Source organism: Alnus glutinosa, chromosome 7, assembly GCF_958979055.1.
Source record: "Alnus glutinosa chromosome 7, dhAlnGlut1.1, whole genome shotgun sequence".
Taxonomy (NCBI): Eukaryota; Viridiplantae; Streptophyta; class Magnoliopsida; order Fagales; family Betulaceae; genus Alnus; species Alnus glutinosa.
Genome location: NC_084892.1, coordinates 19,827,793 through 19,855,335, shown reverse-complemented (window position 1 = coordinate 19,855,335; position 27,543 = coordinate 19,827,793). Strand labels below are relative to the sequence as shown.

The following is a 27,543-nucleotide window of genomic DNA, read 5'->3' as shown; positions in this document are numbered from 1 at the left end:
TCTTCATTATTTTCTTTTCTTTGTTTTCCTACTTGCTCCAATAAAAAATAAAAGAAAAAAAAAGGAAGAGAAAAAGAAAAAGGAAATCAGAAAATTGGGGCGAAGGCGTACAAATCTAAGATCCTGAACAAGTACTTCCTCCGTCACAACTCTCTTTCAAAGAACTTTATTCAGTCCTATCGCACCAAAGACAAAATAAGGGAACAACACGATCTGATTTCAGGGATCCCACTATCCCGTATCCCCCCTCAGTTTCCGTCTTCTCACACCCGCTTTCTTCACTCTCTGCGTGTCTCCCAACCTTTTCCCAATTCCACAGAAATCAAGTTTCTTTCTTGAACCCATTTCCTCCTTCATTCCAGACTTGGAGAAGAAAGTAAATTCCGAATCTTTAGATTTAGCGTTTCTTCGCCATTTGAATTTGAATTTGAATGTCAGTGCGCCGGGAAATTAAATTCACTCTCTGGTTTCTTTCTGGTTCTTTTTCTTTAGCCAGCAACAATCAGTGCATAGTTATTGTTATCTTCTTTTACTGTTAATCTTTCTTCTGGAAGCTTTGAGTTGTAATTGAAATGTTATTCTCTCGGAGATTTAGTTTAATCTTGGATTCGATTTTGTTTTTGTTTTTCCTTACATTTTCCCAGTAACCAAACATGGCGTATCGTAGTTAAGGGTTTTTGTGTGATTTATTCTTGATCGTTGAATTCTGTTGTATGAATCACACTTGGTGTTGACACCTTTTTGTGATATTTCTTTTAAATGCAGAGGTTGATGTGGATTCAATTCTCACTTGGAAATTGGAATTGGACTATAGGGTCGTTGGGAATGCATTTCCATCTTTGATGAGCCAAGATGATAATCAAATCTAAGATAAAATGGGTTACTCTTTCCCTCCTCACCTTATCTTTGCTATCTCTGGTGGCCCACCTTTCTGTCACAAAGTTTTCGACTGTCGATTTAATGCAGTACAGTGCAATGTCCGGGTTGCATGCCGATTTTCCTAATGTGGTAGAGAAAAGGGTAGGCTTTGATCAGTTGCTTTATGACAGTGTCTTACTCATACACATTTATATGTATATGCATGTATTTTTGGGTATTGATCAATGTGTTTGATGTGTTAGCTTCCTTTTTTTTTTTTTTTTTTTTTTGGCTATGTTACAGTTTAGGAATAAGAAGATATGGGGGGTTGTACAGTCGTTAGAGCTATTGCAACCTTACGCCAACCCCAGAAGCAGCTATCCTGGTAATAATTATGTTCCTCTTTTATTTATTTATTATTATTCATTTCACATATATACTGTTGAGGAGGTATGCCGGAATGCACTTTTCTAAAACTACCATTCAATTCACCTTGTTTATGTGATATGTAAATAGCTACCTTTAGTTTCATAAAGATGGGTAGTCTTCAAATGACCGAATTTATTATAGAATCGAGCAACTATGCTATATGACATGTTTTAACTTGCTACGACCAAATAAGTTACTCCTTGTTAATGCTGGTGATAGGATGATGATACTGGCATTTTAGTTGCCAATTCAAAGTACCTTATCTTAAGTATTTGAAGTGGTAGTGCATGCTCGTCTCCCACTTTGACCTTTATGTTTCTTAATTCATCTTTGTTTAAAATGATGTACTGTCCTGTTGGGTTCTCTATGGAGATTTTGTTCCTTAAATCACAGTAGTATAGCTTTGGACTTTGATGGTTAAGACAAACAGGATTGCTTCATGTTGGGACTTGGGACTGTTTTTGGTAATTTGAAATGCATATGAGATAAAAACAGCTTACAATGTCTATACGATTGAAATTTTGTTGTAAAAAACAAAGTCGGATACTTCAAAGGCCATGGATGGCCTGTTTAGTTACATGTATTTAGAATCTATGCACATTTAATGTCAAAAGCACAAATCAAAATAAGAACAGACATAGGATTATGAAATTTTTGTCTGCCCTTATCATCTTTGGCTCCATTGCAAAGTTGCCAGAAATTAGTGGGAATCAATTTTCCGTCTTTTTGGGATAGAGTGGGTCATGCCCCATTGGGTGGTGGAGTTGTTGGCTTGTTGGATAAGTCAGTTTGAAAGCCATTGCAATATAAAAGTCTTGAAGATTATTCCTCTGTGATTAATGTGGTGTACTCGGAGAGAACACAATGCTTGAAACTTCGAAGATTTCGAGAGGACGGTGATAGTGTTGAAAGGATTATGTTCAAATCCCTTTATGCTTGGATGACTGCTTACAATTGTTATCACTTTTCTAATCTCTTGGATTTTCTTGTCATGTGCCCTTATTTTTCTTAATTGGGTGTTTCTCTTGTATACTCTTTGTGTACTTAGGTTGGACCCTTAACTTCTTTGTGAGATTAAATTACTTATAAAAAAAAAGTTTTCATCTCCCCTTTCCCAAGCTTTCTTGGATGAGACTGGAAATGTATGTTAGCTTTAGAATCCCTACATATCAAATGGGTTTTAAATGAGCTGAAATGCTTAAATGTATTTGGAAAGAAGAATTTGGATTCTTTTGAATTGAAGATAATTGATTCTTTTTTTTCCCTAATTGAAATCTAAGATAGTTGTAAAGATATTTTATTTTAACATATTGGTTCTGAGTCTTTTGGTTGTTTAGTTCTGAGTTTCTTGTTTAAGATTATAGAGTATTTCTTTGCTTTGCTCTGCAAGAGACCATATAAAATCGTAAGATTGTGTTCTTAATGACATGCTGCAGTCTGTATTGAGCTATATGCTCCACAAGGAAATGTGTTGTTGCCCAAGTATTAGGCACATGGTGTTGAGCAGAGTTCTGATATCATGATTTTTTGTTGTTTGTTTTTCTATATATAATTTATGCCTCTAAATTGCTCCAATTAACCTTGTGCTCCTCTTTCCTACATAATTATTACTTTTGTGATTTTTTTTCCCTGTACTGCCACCTAAAACCCTTGTTTGAGATTGAAAAAGGAGTTCTGAAATCACATGGACAAACATTATGTTTTATTTCAAAGCATTTTGGCCAAGTTGCGAGTTTGCTTTTATTCATTAGTCTTGAGAGTGGCCACTTCATGCAAAAAGTGCAGAAGAGTGGGGTTCTATGTTTAGGTGGAACCAGCACTAGGTAACAACGTTGAGTTTGGAAGGGTGGAAGTGAGGGTTTCATAAAAACTCATACTAAGAAATGGTTGAGCTTGACATACTGTCTTTTGTGGATCATTAAATAAGTAAATTTTGGCCTTATAGCATATCTATTTTTATTCATTTTCTTTTCGTACTTTTACTTAGCCGTATATATAGAAAAAGTGAAATGAACAGCTCTGGTGGGTTTGTTTCTTTTAGCTATAGAAATGCTAGTTTTGAGGCTTCTATCTATCATATGTACAAATTCTTTGAACTAAAATATCATAAGTTGATTAAGATCTTATTTTTAACAGATTATGTTAAATAGAGATTAATCTTTTGCAAACTGGCTTTTAATTGGATTTGATATTTCCCCTTTATTCAATCTTCTCTTCTTTTGTTTATCGAGGATTTCATGAGCTTCAACCATCTTTCTTTCGTTGCAGTTCCAAATGAACAGAGCAATGGTTTCATTTATGCAAAAATTTTTGGTGGGTTTGCAAATATTAGATCTTCGGTATGATTCATCAATGTGTAAAATTCATCTAATTTAATCTTCTATAAGGAGTTCATAACAGTTTTGTTATTTTCTAGATATGTGATCTGGTTGCCATATCCAGGCTTCTAAATGCTACTCTTGTCATTCCAGAGATTCAAGAAAGTACTCGTTCAAAAGGAATTAGGTATTTTTTGCTCTCTTTCTTGATCAGTTATTTTGAAATGGATTTTTTATGCAATTCATCATGTAGGTTTTTGCTCTAACACTTTTTATTTGTCCTTCAGTTTTAAATTCAAGAGTTTTTCCTATCTCTACGAAGAGGAACAGTTTATAGTGTCACTAAAAAATGATGTCATCATTGTGAAGAGCCTGCCTGAAAATCTGAAGGCAGGAAGGAGGAGGAGTGAATTTCCTACCTTTAGGCCCAAAAGTTCAGCTTCTCCTAAATATTATATTGAAGAAATTCTACCAAAGTTAAAGAAAGCCAAGGTTATTGGGTTGATTCTTACTGATGGTGGATGCCTGCAGGTGAATATTTTCTTATGTGGAAACCAGTTTTCTACAAAAAAGATCTCTAGAAAATTTATATCTAGTTACGTTGGTTAGTTCCATGAATGAATCTCCATGGAAATTCCTTGGTGCTTGTATTGTTGATTTCACTTCTTCTATCACTTTTTGATCTGTCATTGCTTTTATACTGATGGAATGAACTACTAACTTGCTCAGAAAAAAAGAAGAAGAATGAACTGCTAACTTTTTCTTCGTCATTGTGCTTGCTAAGTATGGAGATACGATGGGTCCATTTTTATTGGGAAACATGGCCATCATAAGAAAAAGTGGTCAAGAAGCTCCTCTTAAGGGTCTGCCTGTTCTATTATTCAGGGTCTTTTTTCTTGTTCTCGATTTTTTTTCCCTTAAGTATATGGTCGAATCATTCTAGTTTGGTAAAAAATCCTTGGCTGAATGATCTCCAGAACGGAGGAAATCCTTATCAAAAAAATTCTAATTCATTTCTTCTGATTTTGGGAACTGACATATCTTGACGCTCTGTTAGTTTGGGATTCCAGTTTTGCAGTTGTGTTGCTTTTAGTATTGGGTTAATTTGTTGAAAAAGTGATAGTTATTTCATGTTTTTATGTCATGGTTAGATACCAGAGACTTTGACCCGAAGGTTTTGAATATAGCTAACCTCACTTGCGGTTTCTATAATATCATGAGCCTACCTTGAGGTTTGAATATCATTTATTGAACCTAAACTTGATTTTATCTTTACCGTTCTTTCTTCCCACCTTTCTTTAGTTGTCTTGATCTGCCAAGATATGTGTACCAGACCAGACAAGTCATATGCTTGTATGCTTGTATGCTTGATGTGCAAGTATAACTGTTAATTGACAGCTAAATAGGGTAAACTTTGTTTTCTTGCCATTTCTTGTTTGGTATGATGATAAACTGCAGGGAGGTTAGAGTGGAGCCTGCCTTTTCATTTGGCAACTTGATTCACCAATGAAAAGGAACAGAGAAAGAAGGCTAAAGCAGGTCAACTATTTGAATCACTTTGAGGTTTTTTTTTTTTTTTTAGATAAGTAATTGAAATATCATTAAAGCATAATGTGCATCCAGGTAAATATGAAGTATGCAAGAGAAAACACCTTAAAACATATTTGTGCTTGTGTGTTTGTGTTTAGAGGAGGGACCAAGGCTATAATGGCACTAATTGTTGTCTCTCACGGACATGGAGGCGAACAGGAGGTTTTTGCGTAGGTGGTCTGTAGAGTCAAAGGATTTCGAAATGGAGGTAGGGGGAGGTCCATTCTCCTCAAGAGGATTCTACCAGACTAGCCAAGTCATATGCTTGTATGCGCTGCAGGCTTGAGGATTCGTGAAAAATGTCACGGCTCGACGAGGTCCATTCTCCTCAAGAGAGACGAAAAAATATGGCTGCATGACTCCTTTGAGAATCTGATGGTAGTCAGAGACTCGAGGGTCTTCTGGAACTAATCCATTCTTGGTTTTCCCAGGATCCTAGCCTAGAGACGCTCAAACAGACACGATCACTTTCTGGTGTTCGAGGAATTTGAAGGTGGGAGAAGGATTGGTTCGGTACTCGTGCCGGAAGGGAGACATGGTGAAGGTTGGACTCGTTTTGCCTATGAGCTTCATTCAACCAAGAATTTCCTCCGTTCTGACAGGTTGGAGATTGCAGGAAAGAGCCCAAGGCTATATCAGTGACGGAAAGGATCCTATGCAGCGGTCCTAGCGGAGATGCTTCCTTCGTTGGAGGAGCTTTTTGGGACTCATTTGGCGCCGTTCGTAAGAATTCCGAGCTGGTTGCGAGACTCCTCTAAGATCACGTCCTGAGTTCTAGCAAAATCCCACAGCAACTCGTCCTAAGCTCTGGCCAAATCCTCCATGGCTTCGAAGAAGCCAGCAGCACAAAATCCTCTGGTGATGGGCTCGAAGAAACAGAAGATACTGGTGAAGACGGTCGTTTAGGCAAAGGCGCCTCGGACGTTGACAGCTCAAGCGATGGCTCTAGTAGAGAACTTCCCCTTCCAACAACGTCCAGCTAACTCTGCTCCGATTGGACAAGTTCTCTCTAACACAGTATCAGGGAATGGTGGTTGCACGTCTTTCCTCTTTGGTGAAAACTCTGAGGTGGCATCTCTTAGAGAGTCGTTTGAATGCATCAAAATAGATGTTGAAAATTGCCTGAAGAATTAGAGCTAAGGCCTCTGCTTTTCTTGTACGAACAAGCCCTTAGGTTGCAAACCCAGGCCTCTTCAACGCCTAGCAGTCCAGCCCAAGGTCCTGCCCAAGAGGCATTTCTCGCGTGCTGAGAAAGGGAAAGCCAAAGTTTGCTCCTACCCGACCCAATCCTTCTCTAGGCTGAACCCAAACCCTCATCAGTTAGGGCCTGACTCCCCTAACCCGAAAACCACTTTCCGCTCGTTTTCACTGGAACCCTACCCCGTCTAACCCGATGCCGTCATTGAGCGTGGTCTAGTCTGCTCCGGTGACCACTGAGCCCCTCTTCATAGTCTCGCATCCTTGGGCCCCCTCTGGATTCCATGTTGATAAGCCCCTCCCAGTGCCCTCCAGTGACTTCTGAAGTCTCCAGCGTTGCTACGCTTCCATGGGTCATGCCGATGTGCTCTCCTTCAGTGAGCCCTTCTTTTCCTAGCCCTGGGATGGATCTTCCTCCTATGAATCTGACCACACCAGAGCCGGAGCTAGAGTACACGCTTGGGGTGGGTTCCCACAGCTTCTTTTCAGACGACACTGGAGTTGCTGTCTCTTGAGGGCATGGATCCAGATCCACAACTAGCCTCCCTTGTCTTCATCGCGGGGGCTGAGTGCACCACTGAGCCTTCTTCTCCTACCCAGCTAGAGACTTGTCCACAACAATCTGTTGTGGTTGACAACTCAATCTCCTTAGCTCTGAATCATTCTCTGTCCAGGATGGTTGTCTTCACTTCTCCCTAGCCTCTTGGAGGGAATGGAAAGGAGCTAGGTTTAGTTTGTCCTGGCTTGGAGGTGGATATCTACGTGGAGGCGGAGCCCACCCCATTATTATGTTACCCAGTAGTCAATCTTAAGGGGTATATTGGGCTGCCGCACTCTAAATGGATTCTTCAGTTAGTAGAATAGCTCGGGCACATCGTGGGACTCTCGTGCGATGGTTTTGAGGAACAGTTATCGGCCTTGTTTACGGCCATTATTGCCAGTAATGCTAAACAAGGAATGGGCTCTTCCTCGAAGGCGGGAAAAAGAATTTCGGGAGAAGTGAATAATTTGTTCTGCTTTATAAATTATGATACACATAGAGGCAATGCTTCACATGGTAGGAAAAAGGTGAGGGCCCAAATAGATTTTTATGAAGCATAAACTGCTTTCATGGAACGTGAGAGAGCTAAACGAAGTTGGCAAGTGGCTGAAAGTCAGAAATCTTTTAAGTAGTGGAAGGCAGAGATTATTTGCTTATAGGAAACTAAACTTGGGTTTATTTCCATCAACACTGTGCGAAACTTGTGGGGTTGTCTTCATGCAGGCTGGTGCTTCCTTCTAGCGGGGCGTCCAGTGGTATTCTTCTTTTATGGGACAAGAGGGTTGTAGAGAAGATTGAAGTGTATGTGGGGGAGTATGTTGTGGCCTGCTCCTTTAGAAATATTGCAGATGATTTCACTTGGGTTTTTGCGGGGGTCTATGGTCCAAATATCTACAGTCGTAAAAGGTCTTGTTGTGAGTTTAAAAGAGTACTTATAAGTGCACGAGTCATTTGCAATATAGTGTGTGCAAGTGCGAGGTCGAATCCACAGGGAAATGATCAAAAATTAGTGTTTTGTTTAACTAACCTTATTTTAACCTAGTTCCAAATATTGAGGTTTAAACATGCAAAACAACACTAAGTTAAAGATGATGAAACAAAATATGTAAAAAGAACTAAGGCTAAAGAATCCATCAAACCAAATCCAACAACACACTTGTTTTCTATTCAAACACCCAAAGAACATTTAAGCTTAAATTGTCATTCAAGTTCTTAACTACAAATGTTAGAACCATTTAATGAATCCAACTCAAAGATAAATCACAAAGAATACTCATTTGAAATCAAATCATCCATTGTACCCATTCAAAGAACAAATCACAATGGATATTCTCTTTCAAACCGATAAATCGATGTATCCATCGGTTGAAACACATTAAATGTTCTACTTCTACCAAACACATTCATTCCAAAAGATAAAGCATTAAAGTGAATGTAACTTGAATAATATAAAGATAGAGCATTAAATGTACAAATAGTATAACAAAAGTGTGAGTGTTATCAATGGTGAGGTTTCATCCTCAACCTTAGTTGAGAGTTCTATCCTCCCATGACTAAAAACACCACAAGAATTTGAAGAACAATCATGAAATTAGAAGAAAGCTTTACAAAAGAGAAGTATCTAAAGGAAAAGAGCTACTGAACTAAGCTGTAAAATGCACGAAAATAAACCTAGCTGCTGCTCTAAAATCGCTCTCCAACAAGGAGGCATGACTATGGCTTTATAGAAGGAAATTAGGGTTAGAAACCCATGTAAAATGACACCTCTATCCTTCTCTAGGGTTCCTCTTTAGCAAGAAATAACCAAAGTCACGAAACCAGCGTGTTCTACTGCGAAAATCAGAGGGAGAAATGCTTTTTGTCATGGAGAAGCCCTTGATTGGGTGTTCTGGTGCGCGTCTGCGAATGTTAGTTCTGGAAAAATTCGATCAATCGATTTAAAGGTCGATTGATCGAACTCGGGCAAAAATGCGCTCCGAGCGAAATGCGCTCGATCGACTTTATTTGCGATCGATCGACTTTCTAAAATTTCCAAATTCCATGTATTTTTACTTGAAATTTGCCATTTCTCTTAATGTCCTACAAAACACAAAAACACAAAAACTAGTCAAAACATCAGAAAATAACAAGGCCAAAGGTCTAACTAGTGTAAATCAAGGGGTCAAAATATACAATATTTGGCACTCATCAGGTCTCTTTGGGAGGAGTTGGCTGGACTTCTTAGTTGGTGGGATTTGCCTTGGTGCATTGGAGGCGACTTCAATGTCCCTCGTTTCCCTTGCGAAAGATCGAGGGAAGCTCGTTTTCGCCCCGTGATGATGGAATTTTCAGACTTTATTTCTGAGCTGGTCTCATGGATCTTCCCTTTCTGGGGGGCTGTCTACGTGGTCCAACAATTCTTCTTGGTCCAGACTTGATTGGTTTCTTGTCTCTCCGGATTGGGAAACTAATTATCCTAGGCTCCTTCAGAAAAGGGTTCCCAGACTGTGCTTGGATCATTTTCCTATTCTCCTTGACTGCGGTGGTATTTAAGAGGGCAAAAAACCTTTCAAATATGAGAATATGTGGCTGAAAAAAACTGGTTTTGTGGATAGGGTTAGGCAATGGTGGTCGTCTTATAGTTTTTAAGGCTCTCCTAGCTTCATTCTGGCTTAGAAACTGAAGGCTTTAAAGTTTGATCTTATAAGGTGGAACACTCAGGTTTTTGGTAATATCGATTCCCTTAAACAAGCTTGCCATGAGGAACTGCACACTTTTGATAGACTGGAGACAGAAAGAGCACTAGACCCCGAAGAGAAGTTGAGTAAAAGTTTGATCTCCAGTGACCTGGAAAAATTACTCTTCAAGAATAAATTAGTTGGAGGCAAAAATCAAGGGTTCTTTGGCTTAAAGAAGGCGATAAATGCACAAAGTTTTTCCATCGGCTTGCTAACTCGAATCGGAGATTCAATTCTATAGAGTCGCTTTCTGTCAACGGCTTAGCTACTTTCGATCCTTCAGTTATCAAAGATCACATTGTTTAGTTTTATGACTCTTTATTTTCTGAATATCACAACTGGAGGCCTAGATTGGATAATTTTGCTTTCGACTCTCTAGAGGTGGAGACCTCTGGGCTAGAGCTCCCGTTTGTCGAGAGGGAGGTTTTAAAGGTGGTGAAAGTATGAATAAAGATAAGGCCCCAAGCCCTGATGGCTTCTTTATGGCTTTTTTTTAAGACTGCTGGGATGTAAACAAATCTGGTCTCATGAAGGTTTTCCTAGATTTCCATGCTCATAGCTATTTCGAGAAAAGCCTTAATGTCTCCTTCATTGCTTTAATTCTAAAGAAAGCTGGGGTGATCAGTATCTCTGACTTTCGGCCTATTAGTCTTATTAGTGGGGCTTATAAGATCATCGCTAAAGTCCTTGCTAATAGAATGAGTTTAATTATGGAAAAGATTATATCTAAGCCTCGTAACGCTTTTGTTAAAGGTAGTCGAATTCTGGATTTGGTCCTCATAGCTAGCGAATGTTTGGACAGTCGTTTCAAGTCTGACAATCCTAGGTTACTTTGCAAGCTGGATATTGCAAAGGCTTTTAACCATGTCAATTGGAATTTCCTCTTGTACATGATGAGGAGGTGTGGTTTCAGGGAGAAATGGTGCTCTTGGATAGTGCATTGCATATCTTCGGTTTGCTTCTCCGTTTTGGTAAATGGCTCTCCAGCTGGCTTTTTCAGTAGCTCTCGTGGGTTGATGTAGGGTGACCCACTATCTCATTTTCTCTTTGTTATAGTCATGGAGGCTTTGAGCAAAATGATCATTGCTATTGTTGATAGAGGTTTTCTCTCAGGCTTCTTTGTGGGTTCTAGGCCTCCAGCCGTAAATATCTCACACTTGTTCGCAGATGATACTTTGGTTTTTTGTGGGGCCAACACTAATCATCTCCGTCATCTTTGAGTTCTCTTATTTTTCAAAGCTGTTTCTGGTTTAAAGGTTATTCTGGCTAAGTCTGTTTTGGTTCCTGTGGGTAATGTGGACAACATGGGTGAGTTGACTGGCATTTTAGGTTGTGGGACCTCCTCTCTACCCCTGAAGTATCTTGGCCTTCTGCTAAGGGCTTCTTACAAGGCAAAGTCTATTTGGGATGTCATTGTGTAAAAGATGGAGCCTCGGTTGGCCAGTTGGAAACAAATGTATCTTTCCAAAGGCGGCAGGATCATCCTTATTAAGAGCACACTTTCCAACCTACCTATGTACTTTTTGTCCTTCCTCCCCAACCGTGCTAGCGTGGCTAATCACATTGAGAAGCTCCAACGAGACTTTCTATGGGGAGGGATTGGTGAAGAATTTAAATATCACCTTGTTAGCTGGGCTAAGGTTTGCTCCTTGATCTCTGAGGGAGGGTTGGGTATCCGTAACTTAAGAATGTTCAACCACGCTCTTCTAGGTAAATGGCTGTGGCAGTTTGGTATTGAGAGAGATGCTTAGTGGAGAACTGTGGTGAAATCCAAATTTGGCTAGTTACGGGGCAGATGGTGCTCCCATGTTCCCACAGGAGCTTTCGGGGTGGGATTATGGAAGAATGTTAGAAAAGGTTGGAAGACTTTTTCAGGCTACACCAGATTCGAAGTTGGGGATGGGACCGTGATTAGCTTTTGGCACGATCTGTGGGCTGGGAATATGACTCTCAAGGCAGCTTTTCCATCTCTTTTTGGTAAAGCCACTGCGAAGGATGCCTCTGTTGCAAATAACCTAGAGTTATCGGGTGGTTCCAATCAGTGGAACGTGAGCTTTGCTAGAGAAGCGCATAGTTGGGAGGTGAATATTTTTGCTTCTTTCTTCCAGATGCTGCATTCAGTTATAGTTAGAAGAGGTATCGAAGACAAACTTTGGTGGATCCCTTCCAAAAAAGGCCCTTTCAAGGTCAAGTCTTTCTTCTGCTCCTTGACTTGTCCTATAAGTACTCGCTTTCCTTGCAAGTGTGTGTGGCGGACCCAATCCCCCTCAAGGGCGGCCTTCTTTTCGTGGTCGGCGGCTCTTGGGAAGATCCTCACCTTGGACAATTTCATGAAGCGTCATGTTATTGTGCTAAACAGATGCTACATGTGCAAGAAGACGGAGGAGTCCGTTGACCATCTTCTTCTCCATTGCGATGTGGCTTCTGCCTTGTGGTATTCTCTTTTCAGTCGCTTTGGGTTGTCTTGGATTATGCCATGATGGGTTATCGATCTGCTTGCTTGTTGGTGGTCTTTGGGCCAGTCGAGGAGTGCTGGAAAATGGCGCCCACTTGCCTATTTTGGTGCTTATGGAGGGAAAGAAATAATTGGAGCTTCGAGGACATGGAGAAGACCCTCGAGGAACTTTTATCCTCCTTCTATCACACTTTGTATCTTTGGACTACGGCTTATGTGTTCCCCTTATCTTTTAGCTTTCTTGATTTCCTTACTCGTTTCTCTAGCTAGGCATTTCCTTTAGTATACTCTCAGTGTACTAAGAGGCGCCTTTTGCTTTTAATGAGATTGGCTTATTACTTATCAAAAAAATAAAATTGTTGTTTTCTACAATAACAATTGTGAATAATAGTTAAAGATATCATTACAGTGCCGGAGGAGGAAGAGAAGAAGGAAGATACAAATTTGTAATACCACAAAACCCCATTAATTTCTGTGGTACAAAGGTGGTGAAGAATAAAATGGTAATATGCTAGAGTAATGGTTTAAAAGGGACTTCATTTAACAATGAGATGGAAATTTCTTCACAGGCTTACTAATTTCAAAACGGTTAAGAGTATTAGGACAAAGGTCTGGCAATTAGTTAGCTTTGATGAGCTGCGTTCTCCCCTCCCTGTGGTGGTTTCTAAGCCTTTTCAGTGTTACTACAGGAGGGCGAAAAAATTGAGGGAAGGGCAGTCTGTGAAGTGGAATGATGGGCTACTTTCTGATTCTTTGGAAGCCGTGAAGATGTCAATTGGCTACGTTGATAAGAGGGTTACAGGTGCAGAGCCGCCAGCTGAGAAGGCGGCAAAGCCTCCTGTAATGAAGAAGTCAGTGACGCCAGTGCATCAGGGCCTTTTTAGGAAGGGGTTTCTTAACCTTCCCCCGATTTCAGTCCCTCCCGTGGCGCTTCAGGAGGTCAACAATGGCGGGGTGGTAGGTCCTTCGTCCCCTTCGAGTGGTTGCTTTAATGGTGTCTCCCAATCTCAGAATTGGTCAGTTGGTTTTGATCATAATGGGGAGATTGTGGTGTGGGAGGAGGATGGAGATGATTATTGGGATGGTTTGCCCTTAGATTGGGCGATGGATGGGGATTTTGGGGAGGAGGCTTTGGCTATTCGCGATGCCATGGAAGAGGAGTTCCAGTTTTTTGCGCGCCAGAAGTCTAAAGGGAAAGGGGAGCTTCTAAATTTGCATAGTTCCATCAACTATGGTGACGCGAACTACCCCTCTAGGCATAGGAAAGGCAAGGCACACATGTTGTAGGTTTGTTGTGCCTTGACGGGTAGTGGGTAGTATTGTTCTTAGTTGGGTTCTTTTGTAGCTTGTTTTGGTTCTTTTGTGTTCTGGGCCTTGGTGTTGTGGGTTTTTTTGGGTTACCTTTGGTTTTCCTTGTGTATACTTCCTGTGTACTTAGGGGCGCTTTACGTTTTCTTTAATAAAGTTCTTACTTATCAAAAAAAAAAAAATTAGTTAGCTTTGATGAGTTGTGCAGCTCATAGCTTTTCTTGGTGAATCCTGAGAGGAGCCCTCTTGTTTGGCATTTATCTTTTTCTCCTATCCACCAATGAGTCAAGGATATCAAAATTGGATTTGATGATGCGAAAGCAATTAAGATAACTTCAAACAAATTCTGCATATTTAAAGACTCAAGTCTCCATAGTGTGAAGTTTACAGGTTTTTTTTTTTGATAAGTAATTGCAATAATATAAAAAAGCGCAAAGGGGCGCAACCCTTATACACGGGAAGTATACAAGAGAACCCCTAACAGGGACGAACAGAAAATAAATTTAAAAATTCAACATAAGTAAAAGAGCTCAAACAATGATGGGGCGCTATCCAAAAATATAAAGTATTGAGCAACCGCTTCCGTAGTTCTACCATGGATGTCTCTACATCTTCAAACAGCCTAGCATTCCGCTCCCTCCAAATACACCACAGCAAGCATAAAGGAGCTAACCGCCAAGCCTCTATAGCATGACCACCCCCAAGTGTCGCTCCCCAACTATTCAGCAACTCCAACACCGTACGTGGCATAACCCACTCAACCCCAAATAAAGTAAGGACATAGCTCCAAAAAGCCTGAGCGACCTCGCAGTGAAGCAACAAGTGATCAATAGACTCCCCACTCTTCTTACATAAACAACACCACTCAATTACTATCACTTTCCTCTTATGTAAGTTATCATGCGTCAATATTTTACCCAAAGCAGCTGACCAAACGAAGAAGGCCACCCTAGTTGGAGCCTTAACACGCCAAATATTCTTCCAAGGGAAACATGGGACAAAAGGGCCATCTTTCCTAATAAGCTCTTTATAGAAGGATCTCACCTCAAATAAACCTTTTTTAGAAGGATTCCACACTAACCTATCACCCTCCCCATGTCGAGCCGAACTGGAGTATATACGATCGAAGAAAGAAAGGACCATATCCAACTCCCAATCCTGGATTTGTTTACAGGTTTGCCTAATGGCTCTGATAAAAAAGGGGTTGCCTGTGAGTTGGCAGTTTTCTCCACTTTGATGTGTCTTTAATAGTCTAAAAGGACGGTTTTCCTACGTGCTCTTTAAGCTCCTTTTTTAAGGATGGTTTTTATAGGGAGAACCAAAAGGCGAAATATTTTCTTTAAAGCATGAGAATGAAATTTGGCCTAAAATAGAGCCTCCAGTTCAATTTGGGCCTAGGTTTGACCATTGCAGAATTTTTTTGATAGATAGTCTTGTGTTGCTGATTTATTCTGTTACGTTACTTCCCTGATAAAAATTTGCGTCTGTGCGGAAGTTTAAATTTCCACGCCTCCTTGTTATTGTTAGTTTCCTTAAGTCTTCGTTGATTACTAAATTAAACAAAGCAATAACTGCTTTAATATTTTGGCTAAATATTTCCAAAATCAGTATTATAAAAAGGAACATGGTATATTACCCTGGCTCCCCGGGTGATTTGATCATGTTATTCAATTGCTTAATAACTATGATTGGGTGCTTCTGAATTGGTGGTTCCTCTGTAGATGCTATTTCTATCTTGTGGTCATCATAAAATCTTTTTTTTTTTTTTTTTGGATTGCTTGAGTTGCTTCCATCGATACTAATTGTCAGATCACTTTTGGACTCCTCCCAGACTTTTGGATGACTCTTTACTGTGTCAATTTTCCAGCATTTAATGACAATCGTTCATATGTTTTTGCATAGATAGGGAACAAACATTTCAAAGGAGCATAATGATTTAGTCTTTGCTATGGATTGTGAAAGGAGGAAAACAGAAAAATCGACTTTTCTTGGCCTTTCTCTTCTTTTTGCTTATACAATAGGCTTTTGTACGAATGTTTTTTTAGATCTTTATATGCTCCTCTTGGTTGATATTATGGAAAGGATAGACTATGGAATTATTTCATTATTTAAGATGAAATTGATCATCATAAGTTTCAACACTTTCCTCTCTCTCTCTCTCTCTCTCTCTCTCTCTCTCTCACACACACACACACACACACACACACACATCATTTTTGGGCAATTGCCAGTAATCAACTTTATTAGTTATAATCACTCTGTTGCATACAGCTCTGGGTGAAAAAGAAAGATATATGTTATGTGTGAAAAATAATGTGCAGGAACAGTCTACTTTAGTGGATTTTGGGGATGTTGGATTAAATGCTTCATCATAATCATGTTTCAATGATTTATCATTTTACCTCTATTTGCTGTTTAGGCGCTAGTGGCCCTCAAGTTCCATTTATTTTAGTTCTCAAAGTTATCATTTCCATCATTTGCACTGGTTTCAATTTGTAATATGTCAGCCAATTTGTGGTTGGGAGGTCAAGTATGCATGCCTTTTTTTGTTTTTTTTTTCTTGGGTTTCTAAGAGCATGCTTCCATTGAGTTACATTGCTATGTTGTCATTTATTTAAATCTCTACCGTATTAAACTGTAATAATCCACTTCAAGCAATTATCATCTTCTTTTCAGTCCATCCTTCCACCTAGCATGGCTGAGTTTCAGAGGCTTAGATGCAGGGTTGCCTTCCATGCACTTCAATTCCGGACAGATATTCAGATTCTTGGGCGCCGGATGGTGGAGAGGTATGAATCACGCCACCTTCCGTACTGCAATGACTTTTATACAATGGATCAAATATTGATGTATAGAAGACTGCAATTGGTACCCGGGTTGCGCCTTTCACTTTTTAATGATATTTCGATTTTTTTTTTTTAAGAAAGAAAAAGAAGACTGCAATTTTTTTTTTGTTCTGCATTAAAATTTGTGCTAGCCTTTGCTTTCGTGGGGGCAATAACATGATAATGTTTTGAGTGTGGAAAGAGCATTAGCTTGCCAACAGAGGGTTTTCAATGAAAGGTTGCTAAAATAATAATAAAAAAATCATTTGCTAAAATAAATTACTGTTATCTATCCTTATAAGTCCACAAGTCTCAGAAACTTTCCCGCACTTCATGAGTATGAGTTTTGTACTTCTCCACAGGTTACAAGGGTGGGGCCAACCTTTCCTTGCTTTTCATCCTGGCTTATTGAGAGATACCTTGGCATATCATGGTTGTGCAGAACTATTTCAGGTAAGCTGTTTGAGCCCATTTCTCTTGTCTATTGGGTCTTCTTTTATGTATCATTGTCGAGAATCAAGGTGTCCATCTAAGTACTCCTAAGTCAAAGCCTGTCATGTGTTGTTTAAATTATTCTTTGTTGTTGTTGCCTCTAAATTTAATAAAAAATCCATTGTTTGGACTTTCTTTAAAGGAAAAAAAAAAATTGTGAGATGCTGGTTTCTAAGATCACAGCTCGTATTGACTCTTGGCTTGTTAGAAAATTATCTTTTGCTGGTTGTCTTCAGCTCATTTCTTCAGTCCTCTATAGCCTTCAAGTGTATTGGTCCCGTATCTTTATACTTCCAAAGAAGGTTATCAAATTGATTGAACAAAAATTCAATCGGTTTCTTTGGTGTGGGCTAGATGTTAAAGCTAGGGCTAAAGTGGCTTGGGAGAGGGTTTGTGCTCCTAAGAGAGAAGGGGGGTTAGGTATCAAGAAGTTGGAAATTTGGAACCAAGCTTCAATGATGGTTCATATCTGGAATTTGTTTGCCAAGGCCGGTTCCATTTGGGTTGCTTGGGTGGAAACAATGTGGTTGAGAGGGAAAAGCTTTTGGCAAGTCCCTATACCACAAACTTGCTCTTGGAGTTGGAGGAAGATCTTGAAGCTTAGGCCCCTTGCTAGTTATTTTCTTAGTTTCAAGATTGGCACTGACAGTCGGATCTTCATGTGGTATGACTCTTGGCACCCTGCTGGTTGTCTAATTGAGAAATATGGATTAAGAACTACTTATGCTGCAGGACATAACATTGGACCCATGCTATCTTCTATTATAAAAAATGGAGAATGGCATTGGAAATCTGCTCGTTCGGAAAGTTTGGTGGAAATTCAGTGCAGGCTTCCTGATATTTCTATTGGAAATGAGGATACACCTATTTGGAAGTCCAGTACTGGTAAGTATTCTTGCTCTGAAACTTGGAACCAGTTGAGGGTGAAGTTCCCGAAGGTGGATTGGTACAATCTTGTTTGGTTTCCCTTAGCCATTCCAAGGCACTCTTTTATTCTTTGGCTGGCTTTTAGGGATGGTTTAACTACCAAGTATAGGATGAGCTTGTGGGGATATACTGGTTCTATGGTCTGTCTTTTCTGTCATGGACACATAGAGACCAGGGATCATCTTTTCTTTAGCTGCAGTTTCGGCCGAAGAATTTGGAGGGTGATTTTGACAGATTGTGGAGTTGTTGATCCTCCTGTCTCCTGGAATGATGTGGTTAACTGGTTTAAAGGGGGAATGAATAACAAAAGCTTGAAATCAGTTCTTTGTAGGCTGAGTTTAGGGGCGGCAGTGTATCATCTCTGGAAGCAGAGAAACGATCTTCTCCATGGCAATCCTGCTAGATCAGAAGACACTATAGTTCTGCAGATTAAATGGCAAGTCCGAGCAAGGTTGCTTGCTAAAGGATCTGTGAAACTGATAGGGGATAAAATTGGTCTTGTTCATCTCTGGAATCTCCAAACTCTGATCCGGGTTTAATGGCTTTTGTTTGAAGTTTCCAGCTGGCTGTGGTTGTGTTGTTTTGGTTGGTTTGTTGTTCCAAGTTGAGGCTGTTCCTGTCTTTGGTTGTTCTGTGTGTTCCTGTGTTTCTTTTTGCTGTTTCAATCTGTTCAGCAGGGGTAGGTTGGGTTTGTCTGCTTAGGGGATATGTCCCTTTGTAGTTGTTGGTTCCAGTGTTTACTGGAGAGGTTGTATTGTTGTGTTTGAGCTTTATAAAGTGTTTCATTCATCCAAAAAAAAAAAAAAAATTTTTTTTTTTTATGTATTTGCCATGCATCTCTACCTCAATTATAACTCAGAAAAACTAAACAATTTATTTATTCACTTGTCTATTTTTCCTCAGTTATCTTGTTAATTCTGTTACTTTGGTAGGATGTTCACACTGAACTCATACAATATCGGAGGGCACAGATGATCAAGCGAGGAATTGTTAGTGAGGAACTAAGTGTGGACTCTCACTTGCGTAGAGAAAATGGTTCGTGCCCCCTCATGCCTGAAGAGGTATGCTCAATATTAAAAGTTCACTTCCAAATTATGTTAACATAAGCGTTGTACTTCATTTACCCCAGATTGGTGTTAAGTTTGTCTTGATTGCGGTGGTAAATTCCAGAAATATCATTTTTTTTTGTCTTTATTGAGGATTCCTGGTACCACACACAATGTTTCATTCGTTTTAAATTAGTAACTGGACTTAAGTTGTTCCCAAGTATCAGTATCCTTTAGTATACTAACCGAAGAAAATTCCATAGTTGAAAACTTGAAACAATAGGTGTTTTATATGCAAAATGCAATGGATCAGCTTTTAGACATTCATTTATGGTAACCAATTAAGGGTGTTTGGATGTTTATGAAAATGAAATAATCCAAAGGCACTTCACAAAGCATTTTGACATGAAGGGAAATAAAAGAGTAGAATCGAGTAATCAACCCCATAATCAAAATTTTAAAGTAGTTAAGCTGGTATGAGTTACTTGTTGAAGTACTTAATGTCCTCATTTATGTTGAGATTAACAAACATTATCTATTAAATGTTATATAAAATGTATTTCAACACTTATATTTCGATGGAAGGTCCATATGTCCCTTCAAGTAATGACAAACCTTGAGAAAATTTATGTTACAATGTCGTTGTGCTTGCATGCATCCAGTGGAACTAAGAAACTTGTGGAGAAGTAATTTACCTAAAAGAACTTGACAAATAGAGATTCGATCTTTATTATATCACCTTTTTGCCTCATCATTGCCCCAAAAAGCATTGGAAAATGAAAGAGAGAATGTCAACATGTGGCAAGATTGAGGAGGTACTGATGTTATGGGAGTTGGTTCTCAATCTTTCTCCACATTTTGGACAAAAACATTTTCTATATATAATAGTATTATGTTAAATTTCGTGGAGTTGTTAATTTAGGTGCATTTTTTTTTTGATGAATAATAATTTATTAAAAGCAAAAGGTGCCTTGAATAGTGAATACACAAGCAATATACACAGGAGGCTTCAAAACGAGTAGAAAACCCAAGCCCTCCCACCCAAGGCCCACAAACCTAAAACCCGACAAACCCTCAAACCCAAACCCCATGAAACGAATAAACCCCCAAAGCCCTCAATGCTAAACAGCTTGAAATTTACCTTTCCCCTGCCTATTGGATGCGCCCTTTGTATCATAGTTAATGGAGACTCCAAGTTTTGAATCTCCGGTTTACCCTTTACCTTTCGAGGGGTACACAGCCTCCGCTTGCACTGTGTTCCCAACTACAGATGGAAGCTGTTTTTATAGACTTGCTTGGGTCCGTACCTTCTGGAACCAACCTAGAAACGTTTGAGTGGATAGAGGGGGAAGAAGCCATAATTGGAGCTTTACCCAAAACTATCAGCTTTCAAGAATTATGAAAGCCTCATTGGAAAGTACTTACAACCGGTTTGTGTATCTCCCCCGTCACTGAGTCTCGCCGTCACTATGGAAGGATAGACCGAGTTTTGAGTTTTGGCGTTGTTTGGATGAAAACCGCCGACGAGGTGGCTCCATTGACACCATCTAACCTCAACGGACCAGACCCATTCGAAGTCTCCTCTAGATTTACTGGAGCTACACCTATCATTAGAGACACCTCCAGAAGATCCTCTGTTACCGTCTTCGCTGTTCTCAGAACCTGATCTGAAAGCTCTGGTGACTCCGACAACTCTTTCGGCTCAGACCCATCCCTAAAGTTGGGATTGGGCATACAAGTCCGTTTGGAAACAGTCCAACAAGGCTTGCGGATGGTAACGGGCCTGCCCGTGCGACCTAGCCCAAACTGCAACCCAAACCAGGCCAGGCCAGGCCAAAATGAAGCCATGGTCCGGTCCAATTCCCCTAAAACCTTCTTGAATTTTCCCTTCCACACCCACATGAGAGGAAGCAGTGTCTTCTTCTTGCTTTGAACCACCCTACCCCCTTCCTCAATAGCTGAAGGAATAGCTGCAGCATGGCTGTTTCCCTCTCAGTCGACTACACCCAACTGTTGAGGCGTGTTATGTGAAGGAGGCCGGAGGTTCAGAAGACAGCTCCACCCTAGGACCAGGGCCGAAAAAGGGAGAACCTTTCATGACTTCCAAAAAAAGCCAAAACCTTGCTCAGCTCCCCGGAGAATCTACCCCTTCCTCGCCCTTCACGACCTTTCGGTAGCATGATAAACCCTCTCCGTCCCCCCCTCACCTTGTACCACCACCTCCAAAAAATGACCGGCCCTATTACCTCCCCTCTTGACTGTGACGACATTTGAAGCCTCTCGAGTAGATCTCACGAATTCCTCGACACCGATATGCCTCAGCACCTCTTCCATCGTCTCTATCAGCCAAGCCACACACCTCGGGCCCGAAGAGACAGCTCCAACATAGCTTTTCCTCCTTTCTTGTAGCCGGAGCTTCGTCGTACCTGTATCCACAAATAAGGTGAAAGATTTCGCCTTCTCCATACCCAAACTCAGACGGCCAACCCATAAGAAACTTGTACCATTGCCAGAGAAGAAAATCACCCGGTCACAAAACCCGCCAACCAAAACCCCTTCACGATCTAACCAGACTTAGGTGCATTTCATTGTGTTCCATCAATTTTGGGAGTAGAGTTATAGTCATCATATGATTTTTACAATTGAAAGCATAGAGAAAGGAGTTCTTAATTTTCTCTCTACCCCCCCCCCCCCCCCCCTCCCCCCCTCTTTGCTAGTAGGAATAATCATACTCTCTCTCTCTCTCTCTCTCTCTCTCTCTCCATCACGTTAGGTGTGCCCGTGTGTATTGTCGTGTAAGTTGGGTTGCCGGTTCTGGCGCTATCTCCAACTCTCAGTTTTGATTGTTGTGTGATGGGGTACTCGAGTCATTTTTTTGTTAAATCCAAGATGTATGTGCTTTCGGCATAGGAAGGACGTTCGGTGTTAAGTTTCGTCGAATGGAGTTGGGTGTCTCTCATGCTGTGCATTTGGGAAAGGCTAGTGTGGCTTGGTTGTCGGAGATGGTTGAGGCTTTGATTCGCGTAGGAGGGCTGGGGTAGTTTGTGAAGTCTTGGAGGGTTGGCAGTACTGGTTTCATAGTGCAGAGGTGTTCGAACTGACATGGTTGGTACTTGAGGTTGGCGGAGTATGGTGGTGGTCAATGGCGTGGCTTCATTGTTCTACCAGAGGGCCAAGAAGGGCAGGGATAGAAAAGATGTGTCCTTGAGCTGTGAAAGGTTGCAACTTTTTTTGAGGAGTCCTCCGGTGGTGGTTGAAGAGGTGTTAATTTTGCCTAGCCATCATTCGGCGGTGGGTATGGAGTATCTCACTCGGTTTCTTGTGGCCATGCTTTGTCAAGCATGGTGGTGCAACTGCCAAATTAGAAAAAGCTCGTATCAGGGGTAGAGGTGCGTAGAAATTTGTACAAGGAGGCATTGATTCGGTCGAGGAAAGCCAACCATGACTTTACCGGGTCGCTGGTTCAGTAGGTTAGCAGTGGGGAAGGTACAAGGGAGGACAGTCTTGGGTTTCCCGTTGTAGGGCGTACAATTAGTCCAGTGGATAATGGTGAGTTGGGGCCGAAATTGGGCCCATCTGATGCCCTTAAACCCAAGTCTTTGAGGTTGGGTTGAAAAAAAGATGTGGGGAGTCTTAGGCAAGGGCTCAGATGGTAGCTCGGGTTTTTTGGTCAACGCGGGCCAGGTTCAAACCCATCCTTAAGTGGAGGGCTGAAGTCATGGGCGAGGGCTAGTGTTACTATGGGGATGGGCTTGGGCACTAGCGTGGGCTGTGCAGGTGCAGGCCCGAGCCGCAGTCATACTGATGGGTCTTTGAGGATTTTTCTGATAGGTTCTGAACCAGCCAAGGAGCAGTTGATGGGGTTCTCGGAGGATGTTGGTGGCAATATTGTTGCCAACGACATTTTGCCTTCGTCGGAGGTCAATGGTGGCAACCTTGTATCTGATGGTGTTTTGTCTTCGTCAGTGGATACTCAGGCGCAATCTTCTGTCCCATCCCCAATCTCAGAACTTGCTGGCGGTCATATAGTGAAGCCAGATCGTAGCTCCTGGCCTTTGGGCATGGTTTTTGTTGCTGATTTTCCAGGTCTGGGAAACTTATTGAGTGTGGGCAGTGAGTTAGCTTTTGAGGATCAGTCCGTTGAGAAGGTAAGCTCCAATTCTATATGGAAATTGAGCTTGTGGGTGATAAAGAGTCTGGTTCGTTGGCTGCGTTTGCTGGATGTTGTGTAGAAAGTAGTAGTCCTTGCTCAGAATTGATGTTATGCTCTCGTTAGGAACCTGTTGTGCGTGAGCCCTTGTATTGCTGTCCTCCTAGTGTGTTTGTCAGTCCTGATTGTTCACGGTCAATAACCTTTAGTTGGGTCTGGTAGAAGGTGGAGGATATTGGTCACTGTGTAGGATTATCTTGTGATAGTTTTGAAGGGGAATTCATGGCGTTGTTAACAACTATTGAAATGAGTCATTACTGGGGGAAGTGGGCTTCCATCTCCAAATCAGCCAACAAAGGACAAAGGGAATTAAAAAGATTGGCTTGTTCCATTAATTATGATTCAGTGGGTGGAAGTTCTAGCAAAAGCAGGGTCAAGGGGGTGCCTCTGTTGTTATCCTGGAATGTTAGAGGGTTAAATGAGGGGGAGAAGCGCCTTAAAGTTAAAAAATTTCTCAAAGAATGGAAGGCATTTGTCTAGAGGAGACTAAATTGGAGTTTATGCCGTGTAGTATTATATGGGGTTGCATTAATGTATATCGGTGTTGTTTGAGCTCAAAGGGGGCTTCCAGAGGTATTTTGATCATGTGGGATTGGAGGGTGGTGGAATACGGCGAAGAGTGTGTGGGGAAGTTCTTGGTTGTTCTTTCAGAAACGTCGATGATTAATTTTCTTGGGCTTTCCCGAGTGTTTATGGCCCTAATAATGATAGTAATAGAAGGCTTTTTTGGGATAAATTGGTTGGTTTTATTAATTGGTGAAACTTGTCCAGGTGTTTTTTTTTTTTTTTGGGGGGGGGGGGGGTGGGGGGGGGGGGGGACTTCAACATTTCTTTCTCGCTTTCCTATTAAGAGATCAGGTGATGCCGGCTTTAGTCCAGCTATGGAGCTTTTAGACTTCATTTTTGAGCAGGAGCTTATAGATATTCCTCTGGTAGGAGGTTCTTTTACGTGGTCAAATCCCTTGGTCTAGAATTGATAGATTTCTTGTTTCCCCCGAGTTAGATCCCGGTTTCCCTACTTGGCCCAGAAGAGGTTACCAAGACAGCGTTCAAATTATTTCTCCATCCTCCTTGATTGCGGAGGTCTTCATGGAGGTAGAAGATATTCCAAGTTTGAGAACATGTGGTTAAAATTAGAGGGTTTCGTAGTTAGGGTGAAACAGTGGTGGACTTCCTATCATTTTCAAGGTTCTCTGATTTATATTTTAGCCCGCAAATTTAAGGCTTTGAAAGTTTACTTAAATGCCTGGAATGAGGAAGTGTTTGGTAATGTAGAGAGAGAAAAAGCTTCTTATGGAGGATTTACGGGTTCTTGAGGGCTTGGAAGAAGGGAGAGGTCCAAGCGAGGAAGGAGAAAATGAGGAAGTTTACATGGATTAATGATTTGGAGAGGAATCCTCTTTTGGGGGAGGTGGGTGGAGGCAGAAATCGAGGGTGTTGTCTGTAAGAGAGGGAGACAGTGCACAAAGTCCTTCCATCGAGTGGACAGCTCGAAGGAGGAATAACCCTATTGATCAATTGGAGGTAAATGGTACAGTCTCTTCAGATCAATATGAGATAAGTAATCACATTGTAGTTCTATGATAGCTTGTTCATCGAGGACACAATTGGAGGCCTAGGTTGGTTGGCCTTTCTTTTGTTTCCATTGGGGAGGATGAGGCCATGTGGTTGGAGAGACCTTTTGAGGAAGATGAGGTATTTGAGGTGGTGAAAGCCTTGAATGGTTATAAGGCGCCAGGCCCTGGCGATTTTACTATGACGTTCTTCCAAACTTATTGGGATCTTCTTAAAGTAGATATCATGAGTGTTTTCCGTTTTCACGCTAGAGGTTTGTTCGAAAGAAGCTTCAATGCCACCTTCATCACTCTTAACTACAATTTCCTTGTTCCCCATGCTAGCACTCCTTTCCCTTGGAGTATTTGGCGGAATAAGGTTCCCTTGAAAGTGGCATTCTTTGCTTAGTTGGCTGCCTTAGAGAAGATTTTAACCATGGATAATCTTAGAAAGTGGCATGTCATTGTGGTTGATTGGTGCTATATGAGAAGAGTGGGGAGTTTGTGGACCACCTTTTACTAAATTGTGAGATGGCTAGTGCCCTATGAAATGCCTTCTTCAGCCCTATTGGGTTGGCCTGGGTTATGCCTATTGGTGTGGTACAACAAATCTTTATTATGCATACATTGTGGCTTTTCATTGGTATTCACTTTTGTGAAAATAATGGAGTATTTGTGGAACAATTCTCCCAATGTTATTGAAAACATGCCTCTTTTCTATGCTGATCACAATTTTAGCACGGTTAGTTTGAAGTGCATTAATTTGTTGTTGACAAAACCTTTGCAGGTTGGAGTTCTCCTTCGAGCAATGGGCTATCCTCCTAAGACAATAATATACCTAGCAGGTTCTGAAACTTTTGGTGGTCAGCGTGTTCTGATCCCTCTGCGTGGCATGTTTGCCAACTTGGTGGATCGCACTTCCCTGTGCAGCAACAAAGAGTTTTCCGACTTGGTTGGACCTGAAACACCACTTCCTCTAGATCTTTTCCAAATGCCTCCTGCCAAAAGAGATGAACAACTTAAAGAAGAATGGAAAAAAGCTGGTCCTCGGCCTCGGCCTCTTCCTCCACCTCCTGATAGACCTATCTATCGACATGAAAAAGAAGGCTGGTATGGTTGGATTACAGAGACTGACACAGAACCAGACCCTTCACCCCTGGATTTGAGGATGCAAGCACACAGGTTACTATGGGATGCTCTAGATTATATTGTCTCTGTGGAAGCAGATGCATTCTTTTCCGGTTTTAACAATGATGGCAGTGGATGGCCAGATTTCTCAAACTTGGTCATGGGACAGCGTTTGTACGAGACTGCTTCTTCTAGAACATACAGACCAGACAGGTAAGATGTGCATGCAAGTAATATCATGAAGTGGTTAAAGATGTTCCGTGGGAACTAAAATAGTCAATAGTGTATTCTAAATAGCATCTGAAAAGAAAAAAAAAATAAGCCCAAGCTAATGAAACAAAATTGACTTGTTTAAAATTTAAGGGACAATGAAATACTCTATAGGTTGCTTTTTCTTGGTCTTCAATGCTTTGGGGCCACCAATTTTAACAAGAAAAAACGGCAATTGTGTTTTTCTGTTTGCATATATGGAACCTCTTTTACAATATGTTTTTATTATGTGATAATAAAGTTATTGCCAAAGCTTGTGCTTCTATTTGTAGCATTTGTACTGTATCCACATCTACATTTGTGTGCGCACATAGACATGGACATTGAATTTTTTGTTGGCATCAAATTTCATGGCTATCTGCGCTTACTATTTTATCCAATCATGATACTAAGTGTTTGGCTCTCCATCTGTTGGACTTCTCTGTTAATCGATTTTTCTCTTCAGATTGGAATGGAGATAGTATTGCTATCATTTTTTTTTTTTGTCTGAGCAGAAGTATTAGGTATCTGCCTTCTCAAAGAAAAGGCTTAGCATTTTTAACCTAAACTTTCTATAAATATGAAAGAGTTGTGTTTCCCTTTGACCAATCTTTAGTTACTACTTTTGAGTAAACCATTTTTGCTATTGCTTTCGTATCTTTCTTTTAATGACTTGTATATTTCACTACCAGAAAAGTGCTTAAATTTGTGCATGCTTTTATCGATATTTATTTTCTGACACTATCTGGTTTTTTCAAACAGGAAAATTCTTGCAGAACTTTCCAACATTACCCGTGACAATATGTTCCATCCCAAGCATAATTGGACACTCTTAGTGCAGGAACATCTTAACAAAAGCTTGGGAGAGGAAGGCCTCATACGGCAGTCCCTCTTTTCTAAACCATCTTCATTCCTTTCACACCCACTCCCTGAATGCTCTTGTAGAGTATCTTCTGCTGAGCCTCCTACTCAGGTAAAAGGCAACGATGGCCGTACCGTATATGGAGGGGAAGATGAGTGCCCTGAGTGGATGCAACATGGTGAAAAAGCTGTTGCCTTCGAGTCAACTGGAGAAGAAGGGGGTAAAGTGGATGAAAATGAATTCCAGGAATATGAAAATGATATAGTACAACTACCAGAATCTTTGGACAGTGGTGGTAAAACTAACGTGACTCTGGTCTGGGATCAGGATGAGGAAATGGACCCAAATGATTAGAATTGGGTCTGCAGATAATACACTGCTTCCTTCTTACCATTTAAAGCGGCATTCATTTTCCAACAATTTCTTCTGGAGTGAAAAATTTTGGAGGTAGAGGGATATTTTTTCATTTCACAGTTCCAACTAAGCCTCTCGAGGGATGTCAGCACTCAGATTTGTTCTTTATGCATATTCATTGGATCCTCCTACAAAAGGAAAACAGAAATATATGTAACCCGTCATACATCAAACATTTTTCTAACGTGATTACTGGGAGAAAGATCGACATATATAGTTAAGGCAAGCTGACAACAAGTTGAAGATTCCTCGTGGGGAAAGTTCAAAGGTTTTTGGGGTACGTTATATTTTTTCCTAGTGCAAAACTGACAAGAAAAAACTACATACTGCAATTTTATTCCAAGTTCTCGGGTCACGTTCTTGTAATTTTGCAATACAGAACAGCAACCAACGAAATTAGTTACATACTGAAATTTTGATTCCA

The 27,543-nt window shown here is 40.8% G+C and overlaps 1 protein-coding gene across 3 annotated transcripts; it reads left to right on the top strand.

Annotated features, from left to right (window-relative positions):
- Positions 1 to 124: 124 nt before the first annotated feature.
- On the top strand, positions 125 to 27,543 carry LOC133872951 (protein EMBRYO SAC DEVELOPMENT ARREST 30). Of its 3 annotated transcripts, XM_062310635.1 has the most exons (11): positions 125 to 376; positions 766 to 1,020; positions 1,162 to 1,243; positions 3,556 to 3,626; positions 3,704 to 3,792; positions 3,893 to 4,136; positions 16,090 to 16,202; positions 16,601 to 16,691; positions 18,590 to 18,718; positions 25,254 to 25,807; positions 26,606 to 27,543. In XM_062310635.1, the coding sequence occupies exons 2-11, from the start codon at positions 853 to 855 to the stop codon at positions 27,057 to 27,059; spliced, it is 1,995 nt and encodes a 664-aa protein (XP_062166619.1). In that variant the 5' UTR covers positions 125 to 376; positions 766 to 852; the 3' UTR covers positions 27,060 to 27,543. The 3 variants fall into 3 exon arrangements, with proteins under 3 accessions (XP_062166619.1, XP_062166620.1, XP_062166621.1); XM_062310636.1 differs by lacking the exons at positions 125 to 376; positions 766 to 1,020 and having other exon boundaries at positions 1,161 to 1,243; positions 3,556 to 3,600; XM_062310637.1 differs by lacking the exons at positions 125 to 376; positions 766 to 1,020; positions 1,162 to 1,243 and having other exon boundaries at positions 3,559 to 3,626; positions 3,730 to 3,792.

What these genes read in the sequence shown, in the direction of transcription:
- LOC133872951 (XM_062310635.1), top strand. Translation starts at nt 853, where the DNA reads ATGATAATCAAATCTAAGATAAAATGGGTTACTCTTTCCCTCCTCACC. An exon ending in GGGCGCCGGATGGTGGAGAG is followed by an intron (nt 16,203 to 16,600) that starts GTATGAATCACG and finishes ACTTCTCCACAG; the next exon opens with GTTACAAGGGTGGGGCCAAC. An exon ending in GCCCCCTCATGCCTGAAGAG is followed by an intron (nt 18,719 to 25,253) that starts GTATGCTCAATA and finishes AAACCTTTGCAG; the next exon opens with GTTGGAGTTCTCCTTCGAGC.